Genomic DNA, 16,464 nt, shown 5'->3' with positions numbered 1-16,464 from the left:
CAAAATTGCAGCCTCCTTGACCTGATGTCCCTACATTTAGCTAGTGATGATTGTGTACTCTAACCAGTTTGGTTGCTGTGGTAAATAAAAATGTACAAGTATGTGCCAGGATCCTATATATACATAATAAAAATATATAGACTTATAACTTGAAATGTGACAGAAATCCCTATTGATCATACTAGACTTATTATAAACCAGAATAAAAAACAAAGCTGTTTCATGATACATAATTTGATTTTATTGCAGAATTATCTTACATTTCTTTCTAACAAAGTTCTTCCCTGCCCTGTGGCATATCTACATTGCACCATGTATATTTTTTGTGCAATTCACTTTGTACCTCCTGTTTTTTCCTTGATGCCACAGACCTTGGCCCCAAAATTCCACAGGTCAGGGGTTTGGTTTTCCAAGTTGCAATGGCAGAGGGAGGGGTTGTGTTTGAGTCAGGGCCTGAATGCACGAGGATTCTCTCTCTTTACAGCCCCAGCAGAAATCCTGACATTTTCAGGGATGGGTGTATGAATGCCTGGCCACAATAGGTGTATCATAATGCAATGTGAATGAGGAAAGTACATTATACATTTTTTCTCATTCAAGCCCTGAGCAATGTTGCAGGGTAGAGATGCTTGGGCATCCTTGGAGTTGATTATTCCCAAGGTTTTGGAAGTGGGAGGTTGGGGAATGTCAGTTTTAACTAGAACAATTAATTGTATGACCAAAACTGGCGGAATAAAGAAACTGAATCTCAGAGCACCAGGGTCCTTTTATGCTCTGGTGACATGCAGTGAATCCTCTCACTCCATTCAGGTGGGTGCCCCTGTTGCACCATTAGCAGTGTTGATGCCCACCATAGGTTTTTGGATGGGCCAGGGTCACAAGCAACGGGCAGGCATGAATTCCATTCTAACTTGATTTGCCCCGACCCCCACAACCTCCCGCCAGTAATTTCAGGACTTTTGCTTCCACATCTTTCACTGCCACTTTAACTAACCTCTCAGGGGGCACAGTAATAACAGCATGAGGTAACCTCCCACTCCATTGTTCCCTCATATTCTGCAGGACACAACCTCACCAGAGCAGTGTGGGTGAGATATAGAACCTACCGGGTCACGACTATGGGCAGTATTTAGCTGCACATGTCGGAACATGGTGCCATCCATACGTTAATTGAAAAAGGATACATCTACAAAGTCTGAAAATGAAGTAAAAATAGCAAGTATACTTGAGGCTGAGTTAGGCTGCGTTCATGGTATACATGCGGGGAGGTGAAATCACCCCTCAACTCCTTCTACATCGGGATGTGATGAACTGCCCCTTTTCAGAATAAAATCTCTCAAGTGGAAATGAAAATTCTGACAGTTCCAACGAACAGCTGTCACCATGCTAGGAGCCTTGGCGAGTTTCCATGAAGTACGACACCTTTAGTAGAGTATCTGCACAATAAAAAGGACTGACATCAGTGATCCTTTGAGTACCACAGCCAAACAAACCTTTCACTCTCGAGTATAAAAACATGTTCTAGAACTTCATATTTAACAAAATAATATGATTTGTGTTACTAATTTGGCGTGGGCATCACTTGCAAGGCTGGTATTTATTGCTCATCCCTGTTGATATAACTGAATGGCTTGCTAGGCCACTTCAGAGGGCAGTTAAGAGTCGATCGCATATAGATCAGACTAGATAAGGGTAACCGGTTTCCATCCATAAAGGGTATTAGTCAAACAGTTGAGTTTTTACAACAATCCAACAGCTTCATGGTCTTTTTTATGATATCAGCATTTTATTTCCAGATTTTTTTTTTAAATGACATCTTCAACTGACTCAATAAAAGCATTTCTTTGTGGTGCTGGCTCCAGGTTGCAAATTTAAACCTTTTCTCCCCTCCTCTCTGTCCTCCCAATTTTTCTCCTTTGCCTCTCATAGTTCCATGGATTCTGAAAGCAATAACCCACCCAAGTTGCCATTCTTTTAATCAGGAGAAAATTGGATGAAGCAAGGCGTGAACAGGAGGCTGAAGAAGTAACAACAACTTACCTCGAACCAAGTCCTGATCCATCTGTTCCGACACACTGCTCCAGGATTGTGGGAGAGTCTGAATATTTGGCAAATTATCAGAGCTGATACGCTGAAGTAAGAGTTTCCTGGACAGATATCTTGCATGACTGTTAATGAAGGTACAGTGATAGAGTAATGAACAGTTCAAGGGTCAGATGAATCCCTTACTGTCAATTCCCTTAAATCTTCTATAACCAGTAACTTACATTTATATAGCCCCTTTAGCCTAGTGTCTAGCAGCAATACATGCCAAGGCACCAATAGCTGAGGTCAGACCTGAAAAGTATGGAAAATTAAGAAAGATGTTTGAGAGTGTGGTGAGAACGGTGGTTGTTTGGAGGTGGGGACAAATGGCAAGGGGGCACGTTTAGGCAAAGAGGGATGCATTTTCAGGTCTACTACCTGGCAAACACCAAGCAGCAGTGCCTTGAAAATGAGGCAGGAAAGCAATAATCTACCGCCCCATTACCACCGTCACTGTGGCTGCAGCAATGTTCACCTGGGCCTACGGCTGGGCGGCCAGAGGGCCCCCGAGTCAGGTGGTAAGCCTTTTAAAATGCTAATCGGGGGTACTGTGACTTTGACCCCCGCTGCCATTTTTGGAGAGAGCTGGACTGTGCTCACCCCGACCAATATCTGGTGGTGGTCCAGCCAAAGAAGATAGGAAGAGTAGGTCATTTAGCCCCTCGAGTCTATCCCCACCATTCAATAAGATCATGGCTGATCTGCAACTTAACTCCATATACCCACTTTTATCCCATATCCCTTAATAGCTTAGAAAGGTCCAAAAAGCAAATTCCCCTTCATTTTTATGGGACAAGGGAGGAGAAGGAGTGTTCCTCCAAGCTCCACAAACACAGTTTGTGCTATTACTATGGCTACCCACTCCCCTACCCACCTTCCTCAGGCCTTTGAGAGCCAGCCAGACAGTCCGATTTTGAGGTGGTGTGCAGTTGGCTGCCTGCCCCAACGTGTTTGGTTTCCTGTCACAGCCTGCCAGCCTGATGCAAGTGAGGCCCAGATCTCAAAATTGGACTGGCCTCTCCCAGGGACAGCCACTTAGATCATGCTCTGTGAATATCCACCCCAGAGTTTAGGTGTGGGGTAAGACAGCTGAATGCTGTGCCAGCAGTACTAGCGAAGGCAGAGGGATTGCACAGAACAGAGCGAAAGGGAAGATAATGTAAGCAAGAGCGAGTGAGGCTGAGCATAGAGTAGGCAACCCTTCTGGATTGTCCAGGAGTCTCCCAGAATGGAAGACCTGATCCCTCATACACTGCAGTTAGCAAAGTGGGAGAAAAGTACCTTGTATCCACAGTTCACGCCCGCCCACCTATCTCACATGAGGAACTGCTGGCTCGAAACCATTCCTGCTCCCACCATACCTACCTCTACCCCCCCGCACTCAATGCTCAGCAATTACAGCTGTGTTAGGTTGCCAGCCCTTCCATCTTTAAAAACGGCCTAGAATTTCCACATCTCCAGTCTTACATTTCTAGTTAAGTTAAAGCAGAAGGTGGAGCGGCATCAGACATGAAGGAAGTCATGCAGGCAGAGTGACTGACGATAAAGGATACTGGCTTCTGTAAAACCGCTCAACATCTTGAAGCCATTCCAGCATATCTGCCACAGAAGGGCAGAGACATGAGCGCTCAAGGACTGCAGTCAAACCAATGGTGTCAGCGTGTTGCTCATACATTTGGAAACACATTGCCACTTGGTTATTTGTTGTGTCCCGTACCCTTTGCAAAACATTCCTTGAAAGATATGGGAAAAGGACACCGTTATTTTCATGAATGATTAATTACCAAACAAATTCAAATTACAGCCACATGAACAGCAATGCATCTTTTAAAGGAATATTCCTCCCTGGTTCTCTGTAAAATCTCCATTAGAAATGTAGAAGTTACCACAGTTTAAGTCTGATTCTGGAATCACTCAAATGATTAATTTCCAATTCAGCTTTAATATTTGCTTTCATGCAAAGTAAACTTAGTCAAATAATTTATCCCAATAGTTCTGACAGACAGTTGGTGCCACTCTTGCCTCGGAGTCAAAAGGTTGTGGGTTCAACCCCCCACTTCAGTATTTGAACATATAGTCTAGGCTGACACTCCAGTACACTAGGGGAATTCTGCATTATCATGGGTGCTGTCTTTCAAATCAGATGTTCAACAAAGATTGATTTAATATTTTATGGTACAACTTGAAGAACAGGGGAATTTTCCCAGTGTTCAAGCCAACAATTTTTCTTCAACCACTAAAAACAGATGAACTGGCTGTCATATAATTTGCTATTTGTTTGGATCATTTTGTTTATTGCCACTACATTTCAAATGCAACTTATTTGATATGGAGCACTTTTGAACATTACAAGTTTGTGACAAAGCGCAAAATAGATGCAAGTTACTTCTCAACGAGATGTCTTACTTATTATGTTTTATTTGCTTTGCTTCTCCCTTCCACTACTCGTCTGAACCTTTGAATTCTGAGGCTCATCTTTCAGTTTAGAATGAGCAATAAGAGAATTAACCAGGAAGCAATAGTTAGTGCAAACCAATGTTAATAACAATTACACTAATTGGACTGGGGATTGTTCAGCAAACCAGATATAAATTTACAGTAAATATGAATTTGTAACTGAAGTATATAGGGCTTCAAGATGAAGTTTCAGGATGCCCCCTTGAAAAGCGAAATTTATGGCCACTCCAATGGCTAAGTCAGTATAAACAGGGTGTAGCTGTCCCATACAGACCAAAAGGCACCTCACATTTAAATTCCCAAGTTGCACAGTTAGGTGACCTCAGCTATGGTGTCCTGTAACTGGCCTCAGCATCCCTATGCTGGAGAGGGAAGCAAATAACTAGGGCTCCCATTCCTGATCCAGTGCATCTTAATGAGTGCACATTGATAACAAGCTTAATAAACACACCAAATTGTTTAAGCTCATGTTAAAAATGCTCACTTGGACGATGTATTGAAGAGTACCCCGCTCCTGTGGAAGTGAACCATGGCATGAGTTAGTGCCTGCCAAACATGGTGAGGTAAAATGGGCAATGATATTAGATCAGATGCCCATTCTACATTTCTCACGATTTTCAGAAGTGACACTATCAGCCAAAGTCAAAATTACCCTCATGGAGAGAAAAATGTGAATGAATCAAATTTGGGATAAACACCATGGGTTGAATTTTACCAGCCCTCTGACGCGGGTGTTTTGGCAGGTGGCCCCGGAAAATTCTTCCGGGAGAGGCCCGCCATGACCCCCAATGCATTTTACCGGCGGCAGCCAGGCCTTGGTGCAATCCACCCGCCGCTCGGCGGTGGAGCCTTCATCTAAGTATGTTAATCATATTAAAAGTAATGAATAAACACCTAGCTGGTAGCAACGGCTGTCTCGCACAAATATTCCAGCTGCTGGCCGGAGTCCCGGTGCCTCTGGATCTCCATATGGAGATCCAAGGCATGACACTGGTGGGGGGGGGAAAAGAGAAAAGAGTTAAACTTGCAGGGCAGGAGGAGTTGTGGGGGGGTGGGGGAAGAGAATGGGGAAAAACGCTCTGATTGGTTGTGGAGATGGTGGGAAGGGGTTGAGGGTCAAAGGTGCTGAAGGCGGGGAAAGAGTTCGGCATATTAAAAAGTGGTTTTCTGGGGGGGATGTCATTTTATTTATGGAGAACTCATTGGGGGGGGGGTGGAAGAGGGGATTCAAAGTTTAAATAAAATTTCATTTACCATTTTCGTGCAGAGTGACCTTTCAAAATGAAAATTTACCTGAAGGGCTTGAAGCCCTTTAAAAATGGCAATGGCACTTGAACAGTGGCGACGGACGCCTCCCTTTCCACATCACAGGGGCGGGCCTTCCGTCCCCTCCATGCTAATGAGCCACCGTGCATAACATAGCAAGGGCTCAGCGATGGGCAATCCGGGCGGGCACACCACTATCTTCAAAGCGAGCCGCCGCAATTGGCAGCGCACCCGCGAAATTCAGCCCCATATGTATTTTTCCTGGGGAAATGTCAGCTTTTCTGTGTTTTTATTTGTGGTAATAGACCTGCACTGAGACTCTGGCTCACTATCAAAGCTCTCTTTGCATTGTAGCCAAATGGAGATTTTTTTTTTGCCGATTTATAAAAAATCCAAAATGCTTATTACATCAATGTTGCTTGGAGACGTTATTAGTAGTTTTATGAAGTTGGGCGATCAGTGCAGATCCTCCTTCATGGGGTGTGCCTGGTAAGGACGTGGCCCCATATTAGAGTTGTTTTCCTTGGAACATCGGAGGCTGAGGGGTGACTTAAATGAGGTGCACAAAATTATGAAGGGCCTAGATAGAGTAGACAGGAAGGACCTGTTTCCCCTGGCAGAGAGGTCAGTTACCAGGGAGCACAGATTTAAGGTGATTGGTAGAAAGATTAGAGGGGACATGAGGAAAAACTTTTTCACCCAGAGGGTGGTGAGTGTCTGGAATTCACTGTCAGGAACGGTGGTGGAGGCAGAAACCCTCAACTCACTTAAAAGGTACCTGGACATGCACCTGAAGTGCAGTAACCTGCAAGGCTACTGATCAGGTGCTGGAAGGTGGGAATAGATTGGGCGGCTAGATTTTTCGGCTGGCGCATACATAACGGGCTGAATGGCCTCCTTCTGTGCCGTTATTTTTCTATGGTGCTATGGTTCATATCTGACCTGAGGTCTTGTCTAGTAAAGCTCCTTTCTGCACTATTACAAGCCAGTTCTTAAAGGGCATGGGGGTCATAGCACTAAACTGCCCAAACTGGATATTAATATGCACCAAACTGACAAAGAGGCCAGAAATTTGGGTTGGGGAAGGGGGCATTAAGCTGGTGAGTGGAAGGTGCAGCCTTCCAAAATTGGAAGGTAGACACATCTCTGCCACAAAGTACAGATGGCTTTACTCTGCCCTCAGCTGTGCTCTACATAACCTGAGATTATTCAATTCAGAGTATCTGAAATGGCAAGCATTCTATTCCCTAAAACCAACATGTCACTTTGATGAGCTTAAGACTCAACAGCTGAGAGCCCAGGTTAAAAACTGTAATTTGTTCAGCTTCTCCAGACATTTGGGCCCACTAACCCCTTTAAGACAGCTTTCCTGCAGACGCCAATAGCATTCCCCACAAAAATGAAACACTCAAATTTATCAAATCAGATCTAGCTTAATTTCAGCAATAAACAAGTCAATGCTTGTACAAATTAAAGTCCTGAGTTTAGACTTAATTAACAGATGAATGATGCTGGAGCCTACATTTTTTCACCAAGTTTTTCCAAATTGATTTCCATAGCCTGGGTGAGTTTGTACTTCAGGCGGAGTTGCAGATCAGGAAATTCTCGGAAGGGAGTATTCTTAAACACAACCTTGTTGCATGCCTGGAGTTGTTCTGCCAGGTTACTTAGTGAGCTCAGGAGGGGAATACATTCCGTCAGAGTACTGTCCCATGAATTTTGTTGCTGCTCAATAACCTGGAAACATTTCTCTAGAGCTTGATGAACAGCCAGCAACGCTTGTCTCTGAGCCATTACTTTCTGTTATAGTAACCTAAACAGAGAATTACAAGATAATAAATCCAATCTACAAAAACAACTGTGAAATAAAAATGGACATGCACGATTTGTACAAGTGATCAAACTATTAAAATACTTCAATTTTTTAAATACATTAATTGGCAAACTGTGTCTTTTAAAGCTGCAGAGACTGAAACACAAAAAATGCAGCAAACGTCTGGTCATTCATCAGTGAACGAACAGATGAGTTAACAGAGCCAAACTTGAAATGTTAATTCCTCTGTTCCCTCCTTAGGTGTTGTCTGAGCTGCTGAGTGTTTCCAGCATTTTCTGTTCTTTCTTCTGTTGGTATTAACTGTCTGTCACCAGTTAAGGAATGTGAGGCCTTTACAATCAAAGAGTGAATTAATTAGATTACAGGACCTATAAAAGTATTGTGCTGTACACCAAACTACATCACAATAGTGACTACATTTATAAAATACTTCATTGACTGTGAAGCACTTTTAAACATCCTGAGCTCATGAAGGTGCCACTTAAATGAAAATTATTTCATACTAAAAAGCCCTTCAAACTCAGCCACACCAGATTATATTCTACAGACTCATAAATGACTAAAGTAACTGGGTGTCATCTGTACTTCAGCTGGTAGCACTGAGTTAGGAGATTGTGGGTCCAAGTTCCACTCAAGGACTTGAGCACAAAAATCAAGGCTGACAGTCCAGTGTAGTACTGAGGGAGTGCTGCACTGTTGGAGGTGTCATTTTTCAGATAAGATGTTAAACCAAGGCCCCATCTACCCTCTCCGGTGGATACAAAAGATCCCATGGCACTATTTTGAAGAGCAGCAGGGGAGTTATCCTTGGTGTCTTACCCAATATTTCTCCCTCAATCAACATCACAAAAACAGATTATCTGCTCATTATCACATTGCTGTTTGTGAGAGTTTGCTGTGCACAAATTGGCTGGTGCGTTTCCTACATTACAACAGTGACTACACTTCAAAAAAGTACTTCATTGGCTGTAAAGCACTTGGAGACTTCCAGTGGTCATGAAAGACTATATAAATGTAAAGGGTAGGGATAGGGCCTCAAGGGATGTACAAGATAACCTCACAGGTAAGTTAATCAAAATGGTAGAAGTATTGAATAATTATTTTGCCTCACTGTTTACTAGGTGGCTTTACTCTGCCCTCAATTGTACTATACATAACCTGAGGGCAACAAGGTAGGCATGACCTTAGAGGAGATCAACAAATTTATTAAGACATTTAAGAAAGTGGGGAAATAATTGATAAATCTCAAAATTAGGAGGATAAAAGCCCTGGTCCAAATGGATTGCTACTGTGCATACTAAAAGTTAGGTAAGAGATAGCAGAGGCACTATTACAGATATATAAAAAATTCATTAGAAAAAGGAATAGTGCTAGAGAACTAGCAGACAGCTAATATTATTCCTATATTTTAAAAAAGAGAGAAGTCCAGGGAACTATAGACCAGTTAGCTTAATGTTAGTGGCAGAAAATTTCATGAACTCAAAGATGCAATTAAAAAATCTAGAAACTGAAAATATTATAAAGGGTATCGGGATAGATTTCAAAAGGGAAGTCATGCTTGACCAAATGTACTGAATTCTTTGAAGTATCAAAGAGCAGACAAGAATAATATATTAGATGTAATATATTTGAGATTTTCAAAAGACATTTAAAAAAAGGTACTGTGTAGCAGGCTCATGACTAGATAGTTTAGCACATCTAGTAAGGAGACAACTAGCAGAATGGATAACAAATTGGCGACAAAGCAGAATACAGAGGGTAGGGGTTATGAGTAGTTATCAGACTGGCAAAAGATGGTGTTCAATAGGTGTCGGTGCTGGGACCACTGTTGTTCCTGATTTACATAAACGATTTGGACTTGGGAATCAGAAGTACAATTTCAAAATTTGTGGACGACACTAAATTGCTGTGTATAGTAAATTATGAGAGGACTGTGACAAAATACAAAAAGACATGAATAAACTTGTAGAATGGGCATGTAACTGACAAATGAATTTCTATACAGACAAGTGTGAGGTGTTACATTTTAGTGAGAAGAATAAAGAGGTTAAATATTACTTGAACTCTAAGAGTCTAAATGGAGCAGAGAGGCAAAGGGATCTAGGGGTAAAGATCTACAAATCACTAAAAGTGGTGACACAGGTTAATAAGGCCATTAAAATCAGCAAACTAGGCACTCGGGTTCATTTCTGGAAGGACAGAATTGAAAAGCAGAGAAGTTACGTTAAACTTGTACCAATCCTTGGTTAGATCACACTTGGGAGTACGATGCAGTTCTAGTCTGCAGATTATCAAAGAGGATATAGGGGAACCGGAGAAGGGGCTATTAAGATTCACAAGGATACCAGAACTCTGGATACATTTATCAAGAAAGACTGAAAAGGCTGGGGCTCTTTTCTCTAGAGAGAAAAAGGCTAAGGGAGTTACCAATAAAGGTCTTTAAGATTATGGCTAGATGTAGTGATGTTTTCACTTGTGGGGTGACCAAAGCTAGAGGCAATAAATATAAGTTGTCCCAAATAAACCTAATAGGGAATTCAGGAGAAACTTTTTACCCAAAGAATGGGAAGAATGTGGAAACGGCTACCACAAGCAGCAGTTGAGGCGAATAGCATAGGCACATCTGCAAGGAATTTAGATAAGCATGTGAGGGAGAAAGAAATAGAATAATATGCTGATAGGGTTAGATGAATAGGGATGGGAGTACCAGTTGGGCTGAAATGCCTCTTCCAGTGCTGTAGACTCTATGTAATTCAATAAGGGTCAAAACATGAATATTCAGGCAGGAACAGCCATTTGTAAACGGTCGATAGATATCCCACTGTACATTATTCCTTTGCCGGGAGTATCCATAATGGAAAATCTACCCTTAGAGAAAGTCATGAAAGTGGAAGCTACAGACTTTATTTTACAGACTAATACAAGCTTAATTGGTCTCTCACCTGTCCAATTTTGGACAAGAATGCAGTTTTTCTGAAATAAAAAAAGTTTGTTTTTATAACATGATTAGGGAGCTCAGAGTCATTATGACACAGAAGGAGGCCATTCATGATGGAGTCCATGATGGCAATCAGTCCCATTCCCCTGCTCTAACCCCTTAGCCTTGCAAATTTATTTCCTTCAAGTGCCCATCCAATTTCCTTGAGAAATAGTTATCATCTCCACTTCCACCACCTTTGTAGGCAGCAAGTTCTAGGTCATTACCACTTGCTGGGCCATATGGTCTACTTCTGCTCCTATTTCTTGTGTTCTTGACACAGTTTTAAAGAGTGTGCTGGGACAGAGGAACCAGGGGGTTCATTTTCATAGATCTTTGAAGGTAGCAGAACATATCGGCAGAGTAGTTAGCAGAGCATATGGAATCTTGGGCTTCATAAATATTGAGTACAAAAGCAGGGAAATTATGCGGAACTTCTATAAAGCTCTGGTTAGACCACAACTAGAGTACTGCATCCAGTTCTGGTGCCCATACTTCAGGAACGATGTGAGGCATCCTTGAGAGGGAGCAGAGCAGATTTACCAAAATGGTTCCAGGGATAAGTGATTATAGGTACAAGATTAGGTTGGAGAAGTTGGGGTTGTTCTCTTTGGAGCAAAAGAGATTGAGGAGAGCTTTGATAGAGATGTACAAAATTATGACTGCTTGAGATAAGGTACACAAAGAAAAGCTGTTTCCATTAGCCGATTGTACAAGACTAGGAGGCTCCGCCTTTAATATGATCACGGCTAATCTTGGGCTTCAATTCCACTTTCCTGCCCACTCCCCATGTCCCTTGATTCCCTGCGAGACCAATAATCTATCTATCCCATCTTAAATGTATTCAATGATGGAGCATCCACAACCCTTTGTGGTAGAGAATTCCAAAGACTCACAACCCTTTGAGTGTAGTAATTTCTCATCTCAGTCCTGAATGATTGGCCCCTTATCCCCATGTTCTAGACTCCCTGACCAGTGGGAACAACCTCTCAGCTTCTACCCTAACAAGTCCTTTCAGAATCTTGTATGTCTCAACTAGATCCCCTCTCATTCTTCTAAACTCCATAGAATATAAGCCCAATGTACTCAGCGTCTCATCACAGGACAATCCCCTCATCCCAGGGACCAATTTAGTAAATCTTTGCTGCACTGCCTCCAGTGCAAGTACATTCTTTCTTAAATGTGGAGACCAAAACTGCAAACAGTATTCCAGGTGCGGTCTCACCAAAGCCCTGTACAATTTTAGTAAAACTTCTTTATTCCTGTACCCCAAAGTCTCTCTGAACATCAACACTTACCAGTTTCACACCCTTTAAAAAATATTCTGCTTTTCTAATTTTACGACCAAAGTGAACAACTTCACACTTCCCTATATTATATCCATTTGCCAACTTGTTGCCCACTCACTTAACCTGTCTATATCTCTTTGCAGCCATTCAACATCCTCCCCACAGCTTACCTTTCCAGCGAGCTTTGTATCATCGGCAAACTTAGATACATTACTCTCTGTCTCTTCATCCAAGTCATTAATAGAGTGTAAATAGCTGAGGCCCCAGCACTGATCCTTGCGGCACTCCACTATTCACTGCCTGCCACTTGAAAATGCCCCATTTATGCCCAATCTCTGCTTCCTGTCTGTTAACCAATTCTCTATCCACCCCAACACCATGAGCCCTTATCACGCATATTAATCATTTATGTGGCAACTTATCGAAAGCCTTTTGAAAATCCAGGTATACTACATCTATTGGTTCCCCTTTATCTACCCTAATGGTTACATCCTCAAAAAAACTCTAATAAATTTGTCAAACAGGATCTCCCTTAAATAAAACCGTCCTGACTTATTCTAATCATACAATGCTTTTCCAAGTGCAATGTTGAGACTTTAATAATAGTTCCCAGCATCTTCCCAACGACTGATGTTAGGCTAACTGGCCTGTAGTTCTCAGTTTTCTCTCTACCTCCTTTCTTGAAAAGCAGCGTAACATTTGCCAACTTCCAATCTGACGGGATCATTCCTGAATCTAAGGAATTTTGGAAAATCATAGCCAGCGCATCCACTATCTCTGAAGCTATCTCTTTCAGAACCCTAGGATGTAGGCCATCTGGTCTCAGGGACTAGTCAGATTTTAGTCCCTCAAGTTTCTCCAATACTTTTTCTCGGCTGATATCAATATCCTTAATTTCCTCACTCTTTTCAGCCTATAGGTTACTGCCTATTTCTGGTATGGAACTTGTGTCTTCTACTGTGATTTAGTGTCATTTAGTTTATATTGCCTCTCCCTATCTCTTCTGCCAAAATGCATCACCTCACACTTCTCTATTAAATTCGATCTGCTACTTGTCTACCCATTCTACCAGCCTATCTATGTCCTGTTGCAGCCAACTGGAATCATCCTCACTGTTTACCACACCTCCAAGTTTGGTATCATGGCAAATTTTGAAATTTTATTCCATATTCCAATATCCAAGTTTTGGATATCCAATATCAATATCCAATATTGTTACCACTGAGGTTGGAGATATGCACTGCCTCCCTCTAGTCCCACTACCCCACTGGTCACAACATATATTTAACATTATTTTAAAAGTAAAATACTGCAGATGCTGGAAATCTGAAACACAAACAAGAAATGCTGGAAATACTCAGCAGGTCTGGCAGCATCTGTGGAGAGAGAAGCAGAGTTAACATTTCAGGTCAGTGGCCCTTCATCAGAACTGGCAGTGATCGGTGGTCTGATGCTGCAGTGCATAATATCGGACACATTTAAGTCTCTTTCCCAGTTCAGAGACATCAATACAGTGACAGCATCCATAATTAGATGGTAGAATGTTACAGCACAGGAGACCATTTGACTCACTATGTCAGCTCTCTGAAAGAGCTATCCCAGCTCAGCATCACGGCAATATCATCCGAATATGTGCCGCCAGGTTCCACACGCATGTCGATGAAACCCAGCTCTACCTCTCCACCACTCTCAACCTCTCCATTGCTTTGCAGTTGTCAGCCTGCTTGCCTGATATGCAATCCTGAATGAGCTGCAATTTTCTCCAATTAAATAATGTAAAGACCAAAGCCATTGTCTTCAGCCTCTGCCACAGACTCCACTTGCTCATACAGATTCCATCACCCTCCCTGGCCACTGTCTCAGGCTGAACCAGACTGTTCACACCTCAGTATCCTATCTCATATGGAGCTGAGCCCCCTACTTAACAACTCCATCACCGACCACCTACTTTCAACTCCATAATATCACCTGCCTCAGGCCCTGCCTGTTGTTAAAACCCTCAACCATCTTTTTAATATCACCAGACTTGACTATTTCAATGCCCTCCTGCCAGCTTCCCATCCTTCATAAACCTGAGCTCATCTAAAACTCTGCTATCTGCATCTTAATTTCCACCAAGTCTCATTCACCCATCACCCCTCTGCTCAGTGACCTACATTAGCTTGCAGTCCAGCAACACATCAAATTTTAAATGCTCATCCTCATGTTCCACTGCCTTACCCTCATCTCTGTAACCTCCTCCTGCCCTACAACCCTTCAAGAACTCTGCATACTTCTAACTTCAGCCTCCTGTACATCACTTCCTGCAACAGTTTTGGCCCCGAGATCTGGAATTCCCCCCATCACTCCCCACCCCCCCGAAACATTTCCACCTCCTTCTCCTCCTTAAATCCTACCTGAGTTTTAAGTCATCTATCCAAAAATGTCCTTCTGTGACTTAGGGTCAACTTCTGTTTGATTATAACAAAAACAGAAAATGCTGGAAATATCAGGTCAGGTAGCTTCCTTGGAGAAAAAGACGAAGTTAACTTTCCTGGTCGATGACCTTCATATTTCCAACACCCACAGTATTTTGCCTTTGTCTGTCAGATTATGCTCCTGTAAAATCTTCCTATAGGTTAAATAAATGCAGCAAAGTATACTGAAAATACAATCTCTATTTGGATCTCTAGAGCCCCATTTCCTTACTAACATTTGGTGATAAACTTCCCTAAGTTTTCAGTTACACAATGTGGCATCACATTGACAGTCTGCCTGGGGTTCTGAACTCGTTGAGAAAGTCATGAAATCCTACTGTATTGAATTAGAACCAAGAAAAATAACAAGGTGGAAGAAATTAATTCAGCCCCTCAGGCCCGCTCCATCCCCCGCCCATTGTATTAACATGGGTGCCCTCCCACGCTGATTTAACCCTAGTGCATAGTCAGTGCCAAAGCTGTTCACATGACAACGTAAATGATAGCGGATTTAACTCCAACGGCAGCCGAACCATCGGCCTTGATCCCAAATATTTATTTAGAAAAGTACCTTCACCTTCGCACCACCCTAAATTAAACCAAAATCGCGATACCACCAGTCACATCAACAACACAGCACCAGTGCTGAGGATCCGCGCATGCGCACAGCTCCAACCGCAAGAAGATTACAAATCCCATGATGCTTTGCTTAATGTAAAAATCGTAATTAATTTCTATTTCGTCAATATTTAAATCGATATGTGAATATATTGATATATTTGACGCTTCATTTTTTAATCTGTAGGTTCTCAAAAAAATACTTTACACTTTGAAAATTCTGATTGAACCGTGATTGGCTCAGATGGCCTAACCCTGAGAAAGCCACGCTGTGATTGACTGTGGTAAGCATGCTGCGATTGGCTTGTCCCTGAGCGGGCCGCATTCTGATTGGGGGAGGGAGTTCACTCAACCAGCTACAGTATAATTGGTGGTTACTTGAGCTAACTATGTTGTGATTGGCTACGGTCTCGCCTTGCCTGTGTATGGAGGCTTCTGCGCTTTGAATGGTTTGTCTACTCTGTTTGAATTTTAAACTGTGGTGGCAGGGGGTGGGTCGAAGTTCAGTGAGAAGAACAAGAACGACTTATATTTATATAGCACCTTTAACGTAATAAAATGTCCCAAGGCCTTTACAGGAACATTATAAGTATGACACTGAGCCACAAAAGGAGATGTTAGGTCAGATCACCAAAAGCCTGGTCAAAAGCGGAGCAGTGAGTTACTAGCCCGTGTTATTCCTTAACAGCGACTGGCGCTGTTTGCGTCCATGCTTGCTGCCCCATTCAGGCCTTGTGTTCAATATGACACCCATTTCCGATTGTTAGTCCCTGCAACCCAAACATGCGTCCGAGGCGCCATTGATGGCAGCGTCATGACATCATCTGGAATGACGTCATCGCGATCAATAGCCACTCAACACCAACAACAACTTGCATTCGTATAGTCCCTTTCTCTTAGACTCACTCAGCACAGAAGAGGGCTATTCAGTCCATTGTACCTGTGCCAGCTGTTTGGTATTGATACTCATTGGCCCCACTTCCCTGCTCTTTCCCCATAGCTCTACAAATTTTCCCCTTTAAGTATTTATCCAATTCCCCTTTGAAAGTTACTATTGAATCTGCTTCCACCACCCTGTCAGGCAGTGCATTCCAGATCAGAACAACTGGCTGCGTTTTTTTCTCCCTCATGCCACCACTATTTCTTTTGCCTGATTACCTTAAGGCTGCTTTGTCCCTGATGGCATCGAGCTTCTTGAGTGTTGTTGAGGCTACAATCATTCAGGCAAGTGGACAGTATTCCATCATGCTCCTGACTTGTGCCTTGCAGATGGTGGACAGGCTTTGGGGAGTCAGGAGGTGAGTTACTCGCTGCAGAATTCCCAGCCTCTGACCTGCTCTTGCAGCCACAGTATTTATATGGCTGGTCCACTTAAGTTTCTGGTCAATGGTAATTCCAAGGATGTTGATACTGGGGGATTCAGCGATGGTAGTGCCGTTGAATGTCAAGGTGAGATGGTTAGATTCTCTCTTGTTTGAGGTG

At 42.6% G+C, this 16,464-nt stretch overlaps 1 protein-coding gene across 8 annotated transcripts; it reads right to left on the bottom strand.

The window, feature by feature from the left end:
- Positions 1-218: 218 nt before the first annotated feature.
- Positions 219-15,044, bottom strand: airim (AFG2 interacting ribosome maturation factor). Of its 8 annotated transcripts, none has more exons than XM_068011160.1 (7): positions 14,936-15,036; positions 10,585-10,615; positions 7,741-7,972; positions 7,331-7,621; positions 3,639-3,818; positions 2,041-2,168; positions 219-1,436 (listed from the first exon to the last, which is right to left on the bottom strand). In XM_068011160.1, the coding sequence occupies exons 4-7, from the start codon at positions 7,600-7,602 to the stop codon at positions 1,387-1,389; spliced, it is 630 nt and encodes a 209-aa protein (XP_067867261.1). In that variant the 5' UTR covers positions 7,603-7,621; positions 7,741-7,972; positions 10,585-10,615; positions 14,936-15,036; the 3' UTR covers positions 219-1,386. The 8 variants fall into 8 exon arrangements, with proteins under 8 accessions (XP_067867261.1, XP_067867262.1, XP_067867269.1 ...); XM_068011161.1 differs by having other exon boundaries at positions 14,942-15,035; XM_068011168.1 differs by having other exon boundaries at positions 2,041-2,159; positions 14,936-15,034.
- Between the last annotated feature and the right edge of the window lie 1,420 nt (positions 15,045-16,464).

The sequence above is a fragment of the Heterodontus francisci genome, chromosome 31, assembly GCF_036365525.1.
Source record: "Heterodontus francisci isolate sHetFra1 chromosome 31, sHetFra1.hap1, whole genome shotgun sequence".
Lineage (NCBI taxonomy): Eukaryota > Metazoa > Chordata > Chondrichthyes > Heterodontiformes > Heterodontidae > Heterodontus > Heterodontus francisci.
The sequence above is the reverse complement of the archived record's forward strand: the minus strand, read 5'-3'. Positions and strand labels throughout refer to the sequence as shown.